Source organism: Halichoerus grypus, chromosome 8 (genome assembly GCF_964656455.1).
Source record: "Halichoerus grypus chromosome 8, mHalGry1.hap1.1, whole genome shotgun sequence".
Taxonomy (NCBI): Eukaryota; Metazoa; Chordata; class Mammalia; order Carnivora; family Phocidae; genus Halichoerus; species Halichoerus grypus.
This window is the reverse complement of record NC_135719.1, coordinates 48,748,682-48,769,699: the sequence shown is the minus strand read 5'-3', so window position 1 is coordinate 48,769,699 and position 21,018 is coordinate 48,748,682. Positions and strand designations below refer to the sequence as shown.

General features: G+C 41.0%; 1 protein-coding gene across 2 annotated transcripts in view; it reads left to right on the top strand.

Moving 5' to 3' along the window:
* HACD3 (3-hydroxyacyl-CoA dehydratase 3) overlaps nucleotides 1-21,018 on the top strand; it is a 40,664-nt gene that overhangs the window by 13,129 nt on the left and 6,517 nt on the right. The window contains exons 2-8 of one of the 2 annotated variants that reach the window (XM_036087198.2): nucleotides 4,814-4,856; nucleotides 7,186-7,259; nucleotides 8,510-8,674; nucleotides 10,362-10,413; nucleotides 13,623-13,733; nucleotides 18,733-18,860; nucleotides 20,452-20,564. In XM_036087198.2, the coding sequence (XP_035943091.1) occupies nucleotides 4,814-4,856; nucleotides 7,186-7,259; nucleotides 8,510-8,674; nucleotides 10,362-10,413; nucleotides 13,623-13,733; nucleotides 18,733-18,860; nucleotides 20,452-20,564 (686 nt within the window). The remainder of the gene's footprint in view (nucleotides 1-4,813; nucleotides 4,857-7,185; nucleotides 7,260-8,509; nucleotides 8,675-10,361; nucleotides 10,414-13,622; nucleotides 13,734-18,732; nucleotides 18,861-20,451; nucleotides 20,565-21,018) is intronic. The other variant, XM_078079196.1, reaches the window with a different exon arrangement.

Here is a 21,018-nt window from a genome sequence, read left to right as displayed (position 1 = left end):
TAAAAGATTATATAGCTCAAATGTACACAATTTTGAAGATCTAAAAATCCTCAGGGTCATGAATTTAGTTTAAAGTGGTCTCAACTGGTAGGGCCAGCTCCTAGGTGCCTGGCAGAAGCAAACACAGATCCCTGTGATCTAGCTAAGCTGATTCAGATAAGAGTTTTAGACAAAAATGTATTTTTAGAGATAGAAAGGTCAGTTCACAATGATAGAGGTTTGAATTCATCAGGAAGGTAAAACAGTATTAAAGTTATATGTAACCAACACGGCCTCAGTACTACCTAAAGTAACAGAAGTAGGAGAAACAGACAAGTTGACAATAGTGTGATTTCTCAGTAACTGATAGAATAACAAGATAAAAATCAGTAAAGATAATAGTAGATTACATGAACAAATAGTTAACAGGAAATCCAGTAGACATGTATAGAACTCTGCATCTAAATTACAGAATACACATTCAGGTTCACTCAGAACATTTACACAATTTAACTCTATACTGCTTCCAAAATGCAAGTCTCCACAAGTCTGAAAGGATTAAAATCATACAGAGAATGCCCCCTGGTCACAGTACAGTTCAGATGGAAGTTAATAATAAGATAACGAGAAAATCTCATGTGTTTGGAAATTAAATACTTCTCAGTAACCCAATGTGTCAAGAAAGAAACTATAATATTAGGAAATATGTTAGACTGAATAATAATGAAAATGCTATATTCAAAGCTTGAGAGATGCAACCAAAGTAGGGGTTGGCAGGAAATATATATTCTTTTTAAAAAAAATTATAGCTGACATATTAGTGTCAAGTGTACAGCATAGTGATTTGACATCTGTATACATTATGAAATGATCACTGCCGAGTCTAGTTACCATCAGTCACCATATAAAGTTACTATAATATTATTGACTAGATTCCCTTTACTGTACTTTATGTTCCCGTGACTTATTTATTTTATAACTGGAAGTGTGTACCTCTTAATCCCCTTCACCTATTTCACTCACCCCCTTGCCCCTCTCCTCTCTGGCAACCACCAGTTTGTTCTCTGTACTTTTGAGTCTGTTTTTGTTCTGTTTTTCAGATTCCACATAGAAGTGAAGTCATACAGTATTTGTCTTTTTCTGTCTGACTCATTTCACTTAGCACAGTAGCCTCTAGGTCCAGTCATGTTGTCACCAATGGCAGGATTTCATTCTTTTTGATGGCTGATATTCCATTGTGTATACATCTTCTTTATCCATTCATCTGTGGATGGACAGTTATGTTGCTTACATTTCTTGGCTGTTATAAATAATGCTGCTGTGAACATAGGGATGCATGTATCTTTTCAAATTGGTGTTTTCATTTTCTTTCGGATAAATCCCCAGAAGTAGAATCGCTAGATTGTATGGTAATTCTATTTTTAATTTTTTGAGGAACCTCCATCCTGTTTTCCATAGTGGCTGTACTAATTTACATTCCCACCAGCAGTGCACGAGGGCTCCCTTTCCTCCATATCCTCACCAAGCTTGTTTTTTTTCGACAATAGCCATTCTGACAGGTGTGAGGTGAGACTGTGGTTTTGATTTGCATTTCCCTGATGATGAGTGATGTTGAGCAACTTTTCATGTGTTTGTTGGCCATCTGGATGTCTTCTTTGGAAAAATGTCTATTCAGATCCTGGGCCCATTTTTTAATTGGATTTTTTTTTTTTGATGTTGAGTTGTAGATGAGTTCTTGATATATTTTGGATATTAATCCCTTATGGTATCTATCCCTTACAAATGTCTTCTCTCATTCAGTGAGTTGCCTTTTTGTTTTGTTAATGATTCCCTTCACTGTGCAAAAAGCTTTTTAGTTTGAGGTGGTCCTGTTTGTTAGCTTTTACTTTTGTTGTCCTTGCCTGAAGAGTAGGATCCAAAAAAATATTTCCTTTTCTTTTTTTAAAAAATATTTATTTATTTATTTTAGAGAGAGAGAGAGAGTGCATGCAAGCAATGGGAAGTGGCAGAGAGAGAGGGAGAGTCTGAAGCAGATTGCGCTGAGCACAGAGCCCAATGCAGGGCTCGATCTCATGACCCTGAGATCATGACCTGAGCTGAAACCAAGAGTTGGACACTCAACTGACTGTGTCCCCCGGGCACCCCCCGAAAGATATTTCAAAGACCAATGTCTGGGAATTTACTATGTTTTCTTTTAGGAGTTTTATTGTTTCAGGTCTTACATTTAAGTCTTTAATGCATTTTGAGTTTCTTTTTGTATATGGTGTAAGAAAGTGGTCCAGTTTCATTCTTTTGCATGTAGCTGTCCAGTTTTCCCAACACTATTAATTGAAGAGACTGTCCTTTCCTCACTGCATATTCTTGCCTCCTTTGCCATAGGTTAATTGACCATGAAAGCATGGCTTTATTTCTGGGCTCTCTGTTCTGTTTCATTGATGTATGTGTCTTTGTGCAAGTACTATACTGTTTTGGTTACTATAGCTTTGTAGTATACTATATGGATACTATAGCTTTGTAGTTACTCTAGCTTTGAAATCAGGGAGCATGATGTCTCCAGCTTTGTTCTTTCTCAAAATCGGTTTAGCTATTGGGTTCTTTTTGTGGCTCTGTATAAATTTTAGGGTTATTTATTCTAGTTCTGTGAAAAATGCCGTTGGTATTTTGATAGGGATAGCATTTAGTCTGTAGATTGCTTTGGGTAGTATGGACGTTATAACAATATTCTTCCAATCCATGAGCATGGAATATATCTTTCCATTTATTTGCATCCTCTTCAATTTCTTTCATCAGTGTCTTATAGTTTTCAGAGTACAGGTCTTTCACCTCCTTGGTTAAATTTATTCCTAGGTTATTTTATTCTTTCTGATGCAGTTGTAAATGAGGTTGTTTTCTTAATTTCTCTTTCTGATAATTCATTATTAGTGTATAGAAGTGAAGCAGATTTCTGTATATTGATTTTGTATCCTGCAACTTTATGGAATTCATTTATTAATTCTAGTAGTTTTTTGGTGGAATCTTTATAGCTTTCTGTATATAGTTTCATGTCATCTGCAAATAGTGACAATTTTACTTCTTTTTTTTTTACCACTTTGGGTGCCTTTTGTTTCTTTTTTGTCCCTGCTGAACAGGGAGCCCGATGTGATATGGGGCTTGATCCTAGGACCTCAGGACCATGATGTTTAACTGACTGAGTCACCCTGGCGCCCCTCAGTTCACTAATATTTTGTTGAAGATTTTTGCTTCTGTGTTCATCAGAGATATCGGTCTGTTTCTGTTTGTAGTGTCTGGTTTTGGTATCAGGGTAATGCTGGCCTCATAGAATAGGTTTGGAAGTATTCCTTCCTCTTCAATTTTTTGGAATAGTTTGAGAAGTTAGGTATTAACTCTTCTTTAAATGTTTAGTAGAATTTACCGGTGAAGCCATCTGGTCCTAGACTTTTGTCTGTCAGAAGTTTTTCGACTACTGATTCAATTTCATTCCTTTTTCCTTCCAAGTGATTTAGAGTATGGGGAACACACTGAGTTGGGCAAGAAGTGACCTGGGTGGGAACCTTACCTCCAAGACATTCTAGAACTTTAGCTTTAATGAAAATATCTATATCAAAACCCTGTTTCCCTTACCGAGGAATCATGCCCCTGAAAGTGTAGCCTCTCTTGCTGAGGTTCCCTAACTCCCTGTTCCTGCCACAGAGATCATCTAGAATTTTAGCTCCTTTGGGTGAGCATCTCAGCCTTAAGTCTGTACTCCTGCTAGGGAGGTTCTCACCATAAAGCTTGGCTCAGATGCTCCCTCCCCGTCCCCCCACCGTCCCCCCCAGCCTTCATTCTTTCCCTTTTCCTAACACTCTTGGCTGTGAATAGAGCAGTAGGCTCCCTCTCCCCACCCCCTCTCCAATCTTCTCTCTGTATCATTTGTTGGTTTCCTTCCATGCATGATGGAGCACAGAGAGCTGAGCCTGCAGGAGAGAAACAAATGACTTAGTTCCAGCACTAGAAACATGCTGCTCCTTGCTTATTAACTTTGGGCTGGGGTAGAAGGTGAGTCATTTCTCATCCATTGAAAAAAGAGCTGAGTAGTATCACTTTAAGTTATGCTATTAAAGTCATGTAGCAACTTCTGGGAATAAGTGAACAATCTGGAGAGTTTTGAGCTCTTTAGTGTTGGTTTGGGTGGGGGTTAAGAGCTCAGAACCTGAGGCCAGGGCACTTTCGGTTTCATTTTGAGTGAAATCCCTTGTAATCATCAGCCCTTCTCTCTACCTACTGGAATGAATTTATTCTTCATGTTGCCTTGTAGGTCTCACTTCTGGCGAACCTTTCCTCAGCCATCCTGTTCTTGTTGTGCTTGCTCTCTTAACACTTAAAACACTTAACTGCTTTTTTACTACTCTTTTGGTCTTGAACATATGTTACTTGATACTGTTTGAGATCTTCTGATAGAAAGTGACTCATCGTCTGTTCCACTAGGATTCTCTGCCTCCGCAGCTCAGGGACTGAGTCTTAGAGATCCGGCTTCTCCCCGGAAACACCTCCCATAGCACCTTTGTACCATTTGCCATCATTAGAAGGGACTGATTCAGTATCTGATTGTTCTGCACAGTTGGAGCAGCTTAGGGTTATTCTTGCAGATGCCTACAATCCCAGACGGGTACAGGTAGACATAGAGAAATCCTGCACAGAGCTGTGCATAAACAACTAAATATATTTTCTGGGGGAGGCCCAGGTAGGAGGCCGAGTCCCTAAGGGGGAAGGATGGAGGGAAGAAAGCCCCGGTTTTAATTTCATTTTTCTCCTATTAAAATGCCCTTCTCGCATCCTTGGTCTCTTTTCACAGAATCCCGGCATCAGCATCACTGAAAATGTGCTGCATTTCAAAGGTCAGTATCCGGGCAAATGCTCCCAGCTCTCTACACAGCTAAAGAGGCATGATGGTGGTTTCTTTTTCCTTTTTATCGATTTGTTTTATTCACTTTCTATTGATGTTCACCTCTCTGCTGCTCTTGGGGTAAACTAGATTGTTTTGAAATGTATGATTAGAAAAGTCAAAGAACTTATTAGGACTTAGAAGTCCTGCTTTCCTCTTAGAGAGGCAGTAGATAGAGTGAGAAAGAATCCCGGGCTGGAAATCAGGACATCTGTCTTCTAGCTCTAATTCTGCTATCCTTGGACAACTTACTGACTTCTCTGGGCTAATAAAATGAAGGTATTTGGTTATAATCTGTATTTCTCAAATTTTAGGACCTATGGACACCTGAGAAAATGTCCTAAGGATCCTCCTGGGCCATGGACCCCAGTTTGAGAAAACATGTGAAGAATTAAATATGTTCACTTTATTATTATTATTATTTTTAAGATTTTATTTATTCATTTGACAGAGAGATAGAGCCAGAGAGCACAAGCAGAGGGAATGGCAGAGGGAGAGGGAGAAGCAGGCTCTGCACTGAGCAGGGAGCCTGATGTGGGGCTCGATCCCAGAACCCTGGGATCATGACCTGAGCTGAAGGCAGACGCTTAACCATCTGAGCCACCCAGGCGCCCAAAATATGGTCATTTTATTTATTTATTTATTTATTAAAGATTTTATTTATTTATTTGACAGAGACACAGCGAGAGAGGGAACACAAGCAGGGGGAGCGGGAGAGGGAGAAGCAGGCTTCCCGCTAAGCAGGGAGCCTGATGCGCGGCTCGATTCCAGGACCCTGGGACCATGAGCTGAGCTGAAGGCAGATGCTTAACGACTGAGCCACCCAGGCGCCCCCAAATATGGTCACTTTAAATGATATTTGGCTCCCTTGCCCCTGGGAACACAGCCTGTATTCTTCCATGTCAGTATTTAATTATAAGGTAGCCATCTAGATGATCCAGAATACACTTCTTTTTTTTTTTTTTAAGATTAAAATCGAAACAAAAAATAGAAATTTTCTTAATGAGACTTTACAGCTCTCTGATGCTATACTCACAGACCAGTTTAAGAAACACGGCATTCTAGATGATACCTAAAGCCTTTGCAGCCCTGACAGTCTTTGATTCTGTGAATCTGCCTCCGTCTTCTCGGTTTGTCAGCAGCTACGCTGCTGTGCCTGAGAGGGTAGGTCCGGCTTCCTTGTCACCCAAGGGGTGGGATTCTCCCTCCTCTCTCTTTGTTCTAGTTCCTTGGAGTGTCCTTAGTAAGTGGCTGGGGAATATGGGATATTGACGAGTTTCTGCTTTACTGGAGATTCCATCTACCTCCATATGCTTGCATGAACATGCAGCCTGGCTTTTGCGTCTGCTTTTCAAGATGAGAGCTGTTGTGGTAGCAGCTCAGATTTTTTGGGTGTTAATACATTTGAAAGGAAGTTAAGTGATGGAAGTATGCTTTGCCACTCGGAGATTATGGACTGCTCGACCTTAAGGAATTTATGGTCTTAGAGAACAATAGCCACCTGTAGCAAATATTAGGCAAATTATACCACATGTGGCCAGATGAGGAAAGAGAATCCCAGGAGGGAACCAAATGACGGGCAAGTCAGAGAGTTAGAGGGGAAGGGATGTGCAGCAGACCTTGGCACTTAGGCACGGCACCTGTTTGTTTTGGGGAAGGGAGCCATGTCAAGGCACAGGAATGGCCGAATGGTCAACCCAGGGACTTTCCTCCCAGGTCATTTTTCCTCTCTTAGGAACGAGCGGAGGAGATTATATTTCTCTTTTTCGTTCCATTCGGGATGTGTTAAAGGAGAAGTCAGCTTCTTCATTTTATGTCCCTGGTTGGGAGGTTCTAGATTCAGAGCTTTCTTTGAGACAGTCCAGCATTTCCATATACCCTGCAACTTTCCTTAGCTGCAGTCAAGATAACATACCTACCTGATATTTCTCTGCCCTGGATTCAGTGCCAAAGTAAACGTTGAAAGTTACATTTATAGCTCTGTGATACCTTTGGCTTTGCTTTCGGTATTCTTTTTCCTGCCTATTATTTGTACTTGGTTATTATCGAGGCCACATTGGAAGATGAAGTAAATATTCTGGAACTGATCATCAGAAGGACATATGGAGATAAGCTTTTGTCCGGGATTCAGCTTATCTAGCTGTCTGAGTAGCTCTGCTCACAAGCCCCCACCGATTTGGGCAGGACCCATTACTGTTTGTATACTTCCAAAAGAACTGCACCAAGCTTTTGGATGGCCTTGCTCTGCCAGTTCACTTTAATCCACATTTCTTTCTTTATAGCTCAGGGACATGGTGCCAAAGGAGACAACGTCTATGAATTTCACTTGGAGTTCTTAGACCTTGTGAAACCAGAGGTATGTCCTTTCTTTTCTCACTTCCCTTTCCATTTCAGGAAATAAATACGAGTAGTTTAGTGAAATAGGGGGATAGGGGTTGTGAGGAAAAAAAAGATAAAAACCAAAGAATATAGTTCTTTTGTTGGGAACTGAGTCCCGATTTTAGCTGCAGAGGAGTGGGAAAGACAGAGAGCCTGAGGTGAATCTGGGCTCCGCCATTTACTAGCGGTGCAAACAAGTCTCTTCACTTCCGTGAGTGAGTTTCCTCATGTGTGAAATGAAGGGTTGGACTAAGAAATCCTTAGGGGCCTTTCTAGCTCTGACACTGTCTGGTGTTAGGGAAGACAGAGCAGGATGGCACTGGCAGGGGGCAGAGTTACATACGGGAGGTGAAGGCCACGCCGAGCACTTGCTTTCATGGGACTTGGCTATAGGGGCAGTAGAAATCAGAAAAGGTGGAGACTGCCAACCTTTAGAAAGAATGGGGAAATATCCTTGAAGTTTCCTTTCTCTCAGAACTTGAGGGAAGCTTTTCTGACAGGAAGAGAGAATCTAACAGAAGGTGTATTTTGGGTTCTGGAATTACACTCTTATCTCCCGGGGCTTGAGCATATTGATCTCTCTGTGCAAGAGGGCTCAGTTGTTTTGGTTGGTTTAATAGTCAGCAGTGGTTTAAGGGGTAGAGAACCTGTCATGGGTCTTGCTTTAGAGGCAAAGGAAGAGGCCGTGTAGAGGAAGAATGAACTGGAACAGCCTCTTGAGAATTTGAGTTTAGCTGGGAGGTTGTTCTAGGCTGACCCTTGTGATAGAGCTGTAACTGATCCAGTAAGTTCCAGCCTTGAATAGACCTTTCTGAAACAAGGGCTTGTTATCCAGGGACTGTTGACCATTCTAATTCAGTCATCTTCATGGGAAGGAGATTTGGAAGGTGAGGATGTACTGAGAGAGTGACTGGATGTCGTGCCATGCGTGGTAGAGATCTGGCAGGAGGTTCATCTAGAACCAGAACTATATGCCTTTCTTACCCCGATTTCCTCCTGTGTCCTTCACTGGACTATCAGAGAAAGACAGTGCCATTCTTACCAGTGCTTTGCTCTACCAGCCCTTGGTCTGGAGGTTCTCTTTGCATCACTCCTTGTAGGACCCGAGAAGGAAGGGGAATGACCATGCTGTGTGGCTTCCGTGCGTAGCCACACTGGCTTGGAGCAGGGGAAGGAGTCAGGGACGGGAAGGAGAGGGCATTCTCACATTCTCACTTTCTCTTCTAGCCGGTTTACAAACTGACCCAGAGGCAGGTAAACATTACAGTACAGAAGAAGGTGAGTCAGTGGTGGGAGAGACTCACTAAGCAGGAGAAGCGCCCACTGTTTTTGGCCCCTGACTTTGATCGCTGGCTGGACGAGTCTGATGCAGAAATGGAGCTCAGAGCCAAGGTTAGTAAGGACCATAGGATCGAGACAAATCGTAAGGAACACAACTTATTTGGAAGTTATTTGGGCCACCTCAGATACCTATCTGGGTCTGATAAAATGAGGACAAAATTGCAAATTCAGTTAAAGACCTGGAAACATGTTTGTTTGTTTGTTTGTTTTTAAGATTTTATTTACTTATTTGATAGAGAGTGTGTGCGTGAGCGAGAGGGCACATGCAGGGGGAGGGGCAGAGGGAGATAGAGGGAGAAGCGGACTCCCCACTGAGCAGAGAGCCTGATGTGGGACTTGACCCCAGGACCCTGGGATCATGACCTGAGCCGAAGGCAGACGCTTAACCGTTTGAGCCACCCAGGCATCCCTGGAAACATGATTTTACAGAAGTACTGGTCATATGTTTTGTAGACTGTCCCTCAACTGGGGTTTGTTGGATGTTTTTCTCATGATTTAGAGAGGGTGATGGGATTTCGGGGAGGAGGACCACTGAGGTTTCATTCTTGCTGTGTCACCTCAAGGGTATATACTGTCAGCATGACTTATCACTGTTGATACTAATCTTGATCATCTGGCTGAGGCAGTATTTATCTGGTTTCTCCATTGTAATGTTACTCCGTCCCCTTTCTTAACTGTGTACTTTTTGGACAGAAGTCACTATGTCTAGCTCATGCTTAAGGAGTGGGGAGTTACGCTTCCCATCCTTACTGCGGAGTATCTACGTACTTTATTTGGGATTCTTCTGTATGGGAGATTTGTCTGTTCTCTTCCATGTATTTATTCAGTCATTTATTTATATCCGTATGGACTGATGAATGTTTGTTTTATAGTTTGGTTTATAACCCAATACTATGTGATTTGTATGTTATTTATTTTGTTGTTCATGTTGTCCCAGCTTTGGCCATCGGAAGCTCTTTCAGTTGGCTCTTGTGTCCTTTTGACAAAGCGCTGTCATTGTGGGGCTTTTTTTTTTTTTTTCTTTTGGACATCCTTAATTTCTGGCATTATAAGCTGCTCCAGGCTTATCTTATGTATTCCCTGCTCCAGCCCTAGAGTCAGCCATTCTTCAAGGAGCTCTGTTCTTTTTATTGGGGAATAGTAATGGAAACCGAGATCTGGGCTCTAGATATTGCTTCTAGATCCTCTCAGGTGACACAATGAGGAACTATATGTGTGCAGACTAGCCCATTCATATACTACCCATACCTATAAATATTTCTGTCTGTAACCATCTGTATCTATGTTGACCTAATGTGAGTTCTTACTGATGTTGGAGACATGATTTTAGCTTCTGGAAGAACTATACTAAAAATATACAAGTCTTAAAAAAATAAATAAAACAGCGATGTATTTCCTGCCCTAAAATTCTGTTTTGTTTCTATGACTGTGACACATCTTCTGGGGGTCTTTTCCAGCTCCAAGATTCTAAGACTCTCCACTTTGTAGTTTGGAAGCCAGCTGATTGGTTGAATTCTGTGAGCACCGGATGAGCATCCTGTGGTGCTGGTGCTACCCAGTAAGGAGGAGTCAGGCTGAGGATGTCAGGCCCGAGCTAGGACATTTGCTCCGGTGAAGCGTGAACACAGTTGGAAGAGGTGGCTTTGAGGGATTCAGATCACTTATTCAGCATGTGGTCTTTTGCAAGCATCTGGGAATTCTAACCTGTGTTCTTGGAAAACTTCTGTCCAAATTCTAGGAAGAAGAACGCCTAAATAAACTAAGAATTGAAAGCCAAGGCTCCCCTGAAAGTAAGTTGCCCTGCTGCTTCTGTGGTAGCTACCAGTTAACTGACGATAGAGATGGGGGTATGGAGGGGTGCGATGCGGTAGGAGAGCTCATGTGGTGTGTGTGAGGTGATGCGGACCCCTTCATGCGCACAGCTTACTCTGTGCACACCCACATCAGAAGCCTTCCTTTTAATGTTTCCCTTCTGTTTGGAGCCTCACCTGAGGGCACCAAAGCCGGTCTAGCAGAAGGGAAGAACCATAGTTTCCTGGACTGGCCCAATGTCAGTGGCCGCAGGCCCTGCCTAGACACGTGGAAACACCACGTCGGTCCAAGGCTACACTTCCTCCAGCCTGGTGTTTTTCTCCCAGATAAGCATGGCTCTCAACCTCAGAAACTCTATTCCTGTTTCTCTCTGTCCAACTGCTCAGAAGCAAGAAGTTCTGTGAGTGTATTGTGTTTTGGGCGACGCAGATGAGATGAAGCAGCCGTTCACTTCCTGCTGGGGGGAAGCATCGTAGCAGGCCCTGGAGTAGAGCCTGTGACTTCATCAGAGCACCTGCTCTCTCAGAGCATCCGTTCCAGGGGGCGGACCACGAAAGACTGTATAAAATGCATGTGGAAAAGCAAAATAAAATCGAGGTTTCTCGTGTGTCCATGTATTTTCAAGTTTTAGGGACACTTATGTGGCATGCTGTAAGTAAGGAAGGGGAAAGTTTTAGAGTGGCTGTTTTCAAACTACGTCCCGTGGTCCCCAGGGGTTCCCAGGGATGCTTTGGAGGGACAGGCCAAGCAAGCGGGTCCACTTCAACCAGAGAAGTTCTGCTTGTGTTTTATGTGTTAGGTTCTGAACAAAGTTCGTTTTTTTTTTTTTTAATTTTTTTATTGTTATGTTAATCCCCATACATTACATCATTAGTTTTAGATATAGTGTTCCATGATTCATTGTTTGTGCATAACACCCAGTGCTCCATGCAGAACGTGCCCTCCTCAATACCCATCACCAGGCTAACCCATCCTCCCAACCCCCTCCCCTCTAGAACCCTCAGTTTGTTTTTCAGAGTCCATAGTCTCTCATGGTTCTTCTCCCCCTCCGATTTCCCCCCCTTCATTCTTCCCCTCCTGCTACATTCTTCTTCTTCTTTTTTTCTTTCTTAACATATATTGCATTATTTGTTTCAGAGGTACAGATCTGAGATTCAACAGTCTTGCACAATTCACAGCGCTTACCAGAACACATACCCTCCCCAGTGTCCATCACCCAGTCACCCCATCCCTCCCACCCCACCCCCCACTCCAGCAACCCTCAGTTTGTTTCCTGAGATTAAGAATTCCTCATATCAGTGAGGTCATATGATACATGTCTTTCTCTGTTTGACTTATTTCGCTCAGCATAATACCCTCCAGTTCCATCCACGTCGTTGCAAATGGCAAGATCTTATTCCTTTTGATGGCTGCATAATATTCCATTGTATATATATACCACATCTTCTTTATCCATTCATCTGTCGATGGACATCTTGGCTTTTTCCACAGTTTGGCTATTGTGGACATTGCTGCTATAAACATCGGGGTGCACGTAGCCTTTCGGGTCCCTACTTTTGTATCTTTGGGGTAAATACCCAGTAGTGCAATTGCTGGATCATATGGTAGCTCTATTTTCAACTTTTTGAGGAACCTCCATACTGTTTTCCAGAGTGGCTGCACCAGGTTGCATTCCCACCAACAGTGTAGGAGGGTTCCCCTTTCTCCGCATCCCCGCCAACATCTGTCATTTCCTGACTTGAACAAAGTTCGTTTTGAGGAGGAGGTTTCATTGCTTTAGAAAAAGATTTGAATAACCACTAATGTAGAGGAATACTCCTTTAGAAAAACAAAGAAGGGGAGAAGTTAGTGGAGGCAAAGAATAAAGATTTGAGATTAAGATTAATTTTGAGCTTGAAAATTATTTGAAATTTAAGTTAATTTTGGAGGGGGGTTTAGAGGGATAAACTTCAAAAACATAAAAATTCTTATATATGGATTTTTAGGACATTAGATAATGCTTTTACTGTTTTATCTCAGTTCATGAAGTTTCCTAATGAAATAAGTTCTTGAGGATGGCGAAGTCTAATACATTTTTGTGGTTTTGAAGAAAAAATTTTAGTTCAGTGTTGTGAAAAGTCTGATTCTTTTGACTCCTTAGGACTAGGTTGCTTTTGATTGACCACCCTATTTAGCTTGATTATTTGAGCATCCGCCGAGGGTTACATGCAGAATATCTGTTGCCTTGGAATAAATATGGAGCAGCAAGATCTGAGCTCCATAGCTCTTTTCTTGAGAATTATCCTTTCCTTTGCCCCACTCCTTTGACTCAACCATGACTCTAAGCTCCTTACTCCTTCCTTAACTCTGTAATTGGCTGTGTCTTCACAAGCCTTAGGCTGCAGACAAAATTAACAATTCCTTATCCTCCTGCCTCTCACGCTGTACTTTTCCTTCTTCAGTTGTGTCCTCATTCTGCCCATCCCTTCCAAAGTACAGGGCAGGCACCATGTCATCTCTGCAGACTTGCCTGCTTCCCACTTCCCCAGCCGAGTGTCGTTTTCTCACCTTGAGGGTTTCCCAAGATGCTACCTGTTACTCTCTCTCGTATTACGGCTTTCAGATTGTAAATTCTTTGAGGGTGACGTCAAGTCTTGACATCTTGGAATCCCACTAGTGCCCCTCAGTACCTCGCACTTGTGGGTGTTAAGTTGATCCTTGGTTAGATGCATATATGATCAAATATCAAAATTCTTTTTTTGTGTGTGTTTCTATTTCTTTGAGCTAGTTTGACCTACATGACCTTAAAAAATTGTGGGAAAGAAGAAACTGTAGATTATATGAAAATGACAAGAGCAGGAGTGGAGTGTAGCTTTATTTCCCTTCTTTAATGCCTCCTAAGATGGTCAGTCATTCTTTGCCAGAAGTAATTTTTCTCCTTGGATTTATTATGTCTGTACACTTATCCTTCAAGGCTGTGAGGGGAAAGACTGCTAAAGAAATACCTTGGAGTGCAGTGTCCATAACTTCACCTTACCCCTTTCTCTTTGGGCCTAGGAGCCCAGGCTGATGCAGATTTGGGCCAGATATCTGTCTGGGAGCTCAGGGCACCCAACGGGAGAGAGGGGTTGAAGTCAACCAGGTCTGTCCCCCACCCCTCTGTTGCAGCTCTGCTTGTAACAGTTTCCTGTCTCGTTTTGCTTTTCAGCTCTTACAAGCTTGAAGAAAGGATACCTGTTCATGTATAATCTCGTGCAGTTCTTGGGATTCTCCTGGATCTTTGTCAACATGACTGTGCGGTTCTTTATTTTGGGAAAAGGCAAGCACAAAATTTCAACACTAACATTTCTTTCTTTCTTTCTTTTTTTTTTTTTTTAAAGATTTTTTTTTATTTGACAGAGCAGGAGAGCACAAGCAGGGGGAGCAGCAGAGGGAGAGGGAAAAGCAGGTTCCCTGCTGAACAGAGAGCATGAAGCAGGGCTCAATCCCAGGCCCCTGGGACCATGACCTGAGCCTAAGGCAGATGCTTAACTGACTGAGCCACCCAGGTGCCCCAACTCTAATGTTCTTTTGTCAGTAGTTTGGCCTACTACCCACCAAAGGTGTCAGTAGTACCCTGCCTTTGGTATTAATAATAACCCCCCACGTTTGTGTAGCAGTCACGCCTTTCATTGTACGTCCGTGTCTCTGAGTTCCCTGGGCCTTGTGAAACAAGCAGGCTGGAGAGTGTGTCCATTTAACAGGTGAGGAGACAGGCTTAGAACTGGTCCACATTCACACAGCTGGCCAGAGGCCCACCGTGGGCTTGCATTCCTTTCTCTGCTCACTACATGGAGTTCATTTGTAACCAGATAAACTTGCGTGGTACTTCCAGTGCCAGAGTTAATGCAGATCCAAAAGGGATCGCGCCCTTTGGGAGCCTAAGTAGGTTCTCAAATGGACTATTCCAAAACTGAATGAAAAGACTATCATAAAGATACTCGTTCTTGATAAATTAATTTGTGTGTTTTTTTAAATTAATTTGTATATTTAACAGAATTCTGGCAAAAAGTAAATGACAATGGAAAATTTTTGAGAATGTGTGCTGAAGTATTCTGAACATAATACATACATACATAACACGTACATAATTGTATTATGAACAATAAATAGGTAATAAAATTTGGGGGAAGAAAGGGTAATGGGAGAGCACTTTCTCTGACTGATATGAAAGAATGATATTTAAAGAATGATAATTAAATAATATATCATTAGTATAAGAAGAGAATATCAATAGAGCAGATTAGGTGGTCCAGAAATAGCTCTTACATTATATATATTATATATAACGTATATATAATATATAAATCTATCTCCCAATTATATATATGATATAAAAGGAATCATGAATCAGTGGAACGGGAAATATTCAATACTTTTTTATTGGATGGGAATTCTAACAATGTTTCCAGGGAAAATTGGTTAGGTTTGGGTGCATGAGGAAGGCAAGGAATCTCTTTGACTCTTTTCCTCACACTGTGTACAAAAATAAATTCCCCCAAAGGATTTAAGATCCTATATCAGAAATTTAAAACATAACAAGATACAAGTAAATGTTTATAAAAATCTCATGTGGAAGGTTAGGACTTTCTAAGCTTAAAAGAGAAGAAATCATAAAGAATAAGGTCAATATATTTGACCACATAAAGTATCTAAATTCCTGTGTATTTAAAAATATCCCAGCTAAGACAACACTCAAGATTAAAAGTATATTGAGGTTAGTAGCATGGGGATGGAGGATTGGTGGAAAATTGCAACCAATACTAGCAGGGGTTGATTACACATAAAGAATTGGTTACAAATTGATCTAAAAACATAGAGACTCCATGGAATAGATAAATAAACAGAAGTCATGTGCAGGCAGTTCCTAAGAGGTAGTAAAACCAATTATATACAGAAAAAATGTTTAACTCAATAATGATGAAGAAAATAAAAATATGGTTTTTGTCTGTCAGTTTTGCAAAGTTAAAAAAAGATAGCTATTTTAAGAGGACATATGCTAAAGTAGACACACCAGTGGCTACTGGGAGGGTGTATGAGCACAATAACTCTTGGAAAATCATTTGGCAAAGCTCATCAAGACACCTAACTGTTCATATCCTTGAACCTGGTTATTTAACTTCTGGAAGTATGTTCTAAAGAAATCACTGAAACTACCAAAAAAGCTTTTTCAAAAGGTACACATTGTGGCATCACTTATATTAGTGACAAGTTAGAAGCTACCTAGATGCCCATCAACGAGGGCTTACTTTAGAATATTCGTTCAGTGGAATGTTGTGAAGCAGATATCAAGTATTTAAAGAGTTTATAGTAACATGGAGAAATACTTATGATAGGCTAAAAAAGTAAGATAAATTTGTTCTTCCAGTTTCATCACATCATATAAAATGGGGAAAAAACTGAGCCAATACATGCAAAAGATAGTAAGGAATGCACCATTTGAAAATGGTTTGGATGTGGATAATTTAAAAATTTGTCCTTATTTTGTACAAGAAATAGGAAAAATATAAGTATAATGGAAAATATAAGCTCTATTTTGAAAAAGGAAAAAAATTCTATAGTCTATTTTATTTTTTAGTCCTAAATTTTCCCATCTGAGGTTTGTAGTAGGTGAATTGTCTTTAGCTCTAAAGTCATTTCAAAGAAGTGCATGCTGTTTTTCCAGCCTTCTTAACACCTTAGAATTCTGCAAAGCACAGCAGCAGGCTAGTAAAGAACTTTCCAAATGCCTAGTGTCTTAGAGTCTCATGTGACCAAAGGTCTACAGATGAGTTACTTGAAAAAAGAAGGCAAGTCTCAGACCTGGGTTTTTCTTACTGTGGATTGATCACAAGTCCCATGGAATGAATAGGGACACGCAAGTACCTAATCATTTAATTTAACATCGTTGGATTCTCCGTGTTCCTGTGCAAGCCTGCAAGCCATTAGGTGATCTAGTCCAAAAGCTCCTAAGTTATCTGGGTCATGTGTTTAAGCTGCTTGGGTTTGTCATTTCTATTTTGGCTCTCAACCTCTTACTAACCACCTTCTGGAATGGAGCTGCTGGCTTAATTCTTCCCTTATCAGGCGTCAGAAACGGGGTAAGGACCTGGTGCCCGGCACCCAGTTTGCCCTTTGCAATTTTCTCCTTTTGAATGAAGGGTGTTGGTAAATGGCAAATCCCCACCTGTGCTTGGTTTTTCATGTAAACATGTACTTGCTAAACTTCTTATGCTAAGGAAACACTAGCAAACTCTTGGGCTTACGGAGAAATTCTTGTTTGAGCTTACCTAGCTCTCTATTAAGGAATACTCTTTTTAAAAAATAAAATTAAAAATTTTTTTCTAATTATAAAAACACGTTAATCACAGAAAAATCAGAAAATAAAGACTTAAATAAAACAAAGACTCTACTGTAATCCCATCTATGAGCAACAGATCCTCGCCACCTTGGTGTATGTATATCCTTCCAATTGACTAAACTTCCTTAGGAACAACGGACAATTACTGATACAGAATTGTGAGATTAATGGCAAATTGTTTTTAAGGATTTTCTTTTTTTTTTTTTAAGATTTTATTTATTTATTAGAGAGAGAGAATGAGAGAGAGAGAGAGCATGAGAGGGGGGAGGGTCAGAGGGAGAAGAAGACTCCCCGCCAAGCAGGGAGCCCAACATGGGACTTGATCCTGGGACTCCGGGATCATGACCTGAGCCAAAGGCAGTCGCTTAACCAACTGAGCCACCCAGGCGCCCTCTTTTTTAAGGATTTTCATGTATCCTGCCCAAAAGGGTATACTGTATTATACTACCACTATTAGTAGTATCCCACATCCCATTAACATATGAGTGCCTTTTATTACTTAAAATAGTTCTTTGTTTTCAAATCATAAAAGTAAATGTGCTGATTTAAGCCAGTTTGGAAAGTGGGGGAAACCAGGGTGGTGGAGGTGTAGGGGGAGAGAAGGGGAGGTGAATAAGTCATTGTCCATCACTATTAATATAGCTGTACATTGGGGCACCTGGGTGGCTCAGTCGGTTAAGTATCTACCTTTGGCTTGGGTCGTGATCCCAGGGCTCTGGGATCGAGCCTGATGTTGGGCTACCTGCTCAGCCGGGAGCCTATCTCTCCCTCTCCTCCCTGCTCATGTTCACTCTTGCTATCTCTGTCTCTCACAAATAAATAAAATCTGTAAAAAAATAAAAAATAAAAAAAAATATATAGCTGTACATTTCCTTTTAGTTTTTCTCCTACAGTTAAACATTGTAATCCTACTGTGTACACCATTTTCTGTCTTGTTTTAAAAACAAAAGAATTTTAGTGTTACTAAAATTCTTTGTAACTGTCATATTAGAAATCAGATTTCTATTCCTGAATTGAAACAAGGATGTAAAATCAGAGCAAAGCCACAAGATCTAATTTTTGTTCACCACGTGCCAAATCTTAAGTCACAGCTTTGTGTTTTCCAAATGGGAGGTCCTCATTTTTCAAAGATTTATCCAGGAGAAACGCCACCTTAAAGTGAATCCCCTTAAAACGGACATCAGAATTTCATTGTAAGTGGTGACAAAAAGATTTGGTTGGGATTTTGTCTTGAAAAGGGAGATTTAAAGTTATGAGAATAAGTTTTTTTAACTTATATGTAGCAAAATTTAAATTGTAAATGTAAGTTTGCATTAATTCTTCTGAGAAAAGAATTAGTCCAATTTTGAACTAAATTACTGGTGGAATTTTTCTGGCAAAATTACATAATAATACTATATACCATTCTTCATTTCACATTTGACTTTGTAGCAGGATTGTAAAGTGGATTATTTCTGCAAAAATATTAGAGGGTTTCTTTAAGTTTTTATTGCAAGGGCCTCTTATTCAACTGATGTTTATTTTTTATTTTTTTAAAAGATTTTTATTTATTTGAGAGAGAGAGCGAGCATAAGTAGGGGGAGCAGCAGAGGCAGAGGGAGAAGCAGGCTCCCTGCTGAGCAAGAAGCCCGATTCAGGACTCGATCCCAGGACCCTGGGATCATGGCCTGAGCCGAAGGCAGATGCTTAACCGACTGAGCCACCCAGGCGTCCCTTTACTTTGCGTTTTAAAATGAGGACATACATAACCAGTAGAGTTTCCTATTCAAGACCTCACAGGCCTGTTCCCCTCCAGCTTAGTTTGGATAGTAAATTTGAATCTGGGTGGCTGATTATACTTTTCCTTAAATTCCTTTCATGCAAGTAGGTACATAGTTTGAGAAGTAATTCTCTTGGAATTTGCCATTCGATTTACCCTTAATGTGTATTTGTCCCATAGAGTCCTTCCATGACACATTCCACACCCTGGCCGACATGATGTATTTCTGCCAGATGCTGTCAGTTGTGGAAACTATCAACGCGGCAATTGGTGTCATTAAGTCACCAGTGACGCCTTCTCTTATCCAGGTACTGAACAGTTGACCTCAGATCTCAGTAGTTAGTAGGTACGCCACAATTTGCTGGGAAGTCACAATGAGTAAGAATCTCTCTTTGCATGGGAATAGCATCGTTTTATCTGAAAAAGGAGGAAAACTTGAAGCCCAGGGATATTTTCCAAAGTAGACTTTTGCCATTTCAGGTCTGGTTTGTTTGTGTATAGTATCTTCATGAAATCACAAAGTTATAAAAAGGGCTTTAAAACCAGGGAAACTTGATTCTCAAGCAGGAGCAGAAAAACTTACTGACAATCTTCTTATGTAAAGATGTGCTTGGTCTCCTCCCAACTTGGGTAGATGAAGGCGATGCAATCCTAGGAGCTTTTTTCACTTCGGACTTTCTTCCATATATGAAGGGGACTCTTTTGACTGGTGTGGGGATACCCCCCTCCCTTGATACATCTATGTTGTTTCCTAATATTTGGAAGATTGCTATCAGGAACGGGTCATCAAAGTCTTTTAACTTCCTTGCCCTATTTTCTAACTGTGTGATTATATACTATTAAATGCCCCCCCCCCCCCCCCCAGACTCAGGGGGCAACAGGTGAGTCTCTTCTGGAGTTCTGTTTTGATAGTTCTACCCTTTTCTGGTATACCAGCCCTGGCATTCTGATAGTATCAATTGTATGGTAAAGAGTGTTAATACAATAGCCTTGTTACTCCTGGGTTTTCTGTTCTTGGAGAGAGGCTGTTTTGTTCAGTCTAAAAAATAAGAGGATAGTGAGGGGCCCACTAATGTGGAATAATACTTTTTGTATGTCAAGGACTAGTGCAGATAAGCATGAGACTAGAATTTCTAGGGTATGATGGAAGGGAGGGGTTCAGTATTCTCACATTGCTCGGCTCCAGGGAGTGCCATTCATGGAGAATGCAGTGTGAGCGGAGCCTCCTGGAGTCGGGCATGCGACTGCAGCTCGGAAGCATAACATGGAGTAAGAAACAAGTCACAGAATAAAAATAAGTTGTATTTCAGAAAGTTTAAAAACAGGCAAAGTGCAACAGTATACTATTTAGAAATAGGTACATAAGCAGGAAGCCTATAAAGAGAAGCAATGGCATGGTTAACGCAAGATAGTTACTTGTGGGCGGCTGCCACACTGGTAATGGTCTGGTTCTTAACTTGGGTTATGCAGACACAAGTGTTCATTCGGCAGTACTCTTCACGCTGTGTTTGAATGTGTGTGTTTTTGAAAATACACTATTCGTGATGATCTGTTCACACACATATACACAGTCTATTCAGAAAGACTGGTTTGGGTAACCTTAACTTGTTCCAAAACTGGAACAGAGGTTTAAACTTGCTGAGCTCAGTCTTTTTTTTTTTTTTTAAGATTTTATTATTTTTTAATTTTTTAAAGTAACCTCCACCCACAATGTGGGGCTTGAACTCACGACCCCGACATCAAGACTCGCAGGCTCCACTGACTGAGGCAGCCAGGTGCCCCTCAGTCTTTTTCTATTTACCCTGAATTTAGTGGGGCTAGGTTTCAGGTAACACATTTATATAGTTTTTGTAGAATATATTTTTAAACTTTTCCCTCTCTTTTGGGTTCTTTTAATAGCTTTGTGGAAGAAATTTCATTTTGTTTATCATCTTTGGCACCATGGAAGAAATGCAAAACAAAGCTGTGGTTTTCTTTGTGTTTTATTCATGGAGCGCAATTGAAATTTTCAGGTGGGTAGAAATGCCAGCATGGTGGTTTGAACGCTTCTCCTTTCTCTGGAGCAGCTCTCTTCTGGAGGGAGTTTTATTCAAAGTCTCATTTGGTTTGAGATTAAGGTTCCCTGTGTGGAGAGCTCTAGCTGCATCTGTGTGCTCTGCAAAGGTGAGGCATGTTTTTTTAAAGCAGTCATTGGATCATAGTATCAGCCTGGGCACTGGGGAGCAGAGGGAGTCGAGAGGTGCAGAGAAGTGAAAAGACCCATCTTACCCTTCAGGATTTTGCTGTCTTGTCGGAAAGAGGACTCATCTGCATGGAAAAATTTTGAAAGGAGAAGAAACATGGGATTGAAGGAGTAGTCAGGCTGGATGGAACTTGTGAAGACCAACCTTATAGAAGGAATGATAGAAATAAATCTTCTACAAGATTACTCAAGTTTGAATCAACCTCTTATCTGATTCTGCCATT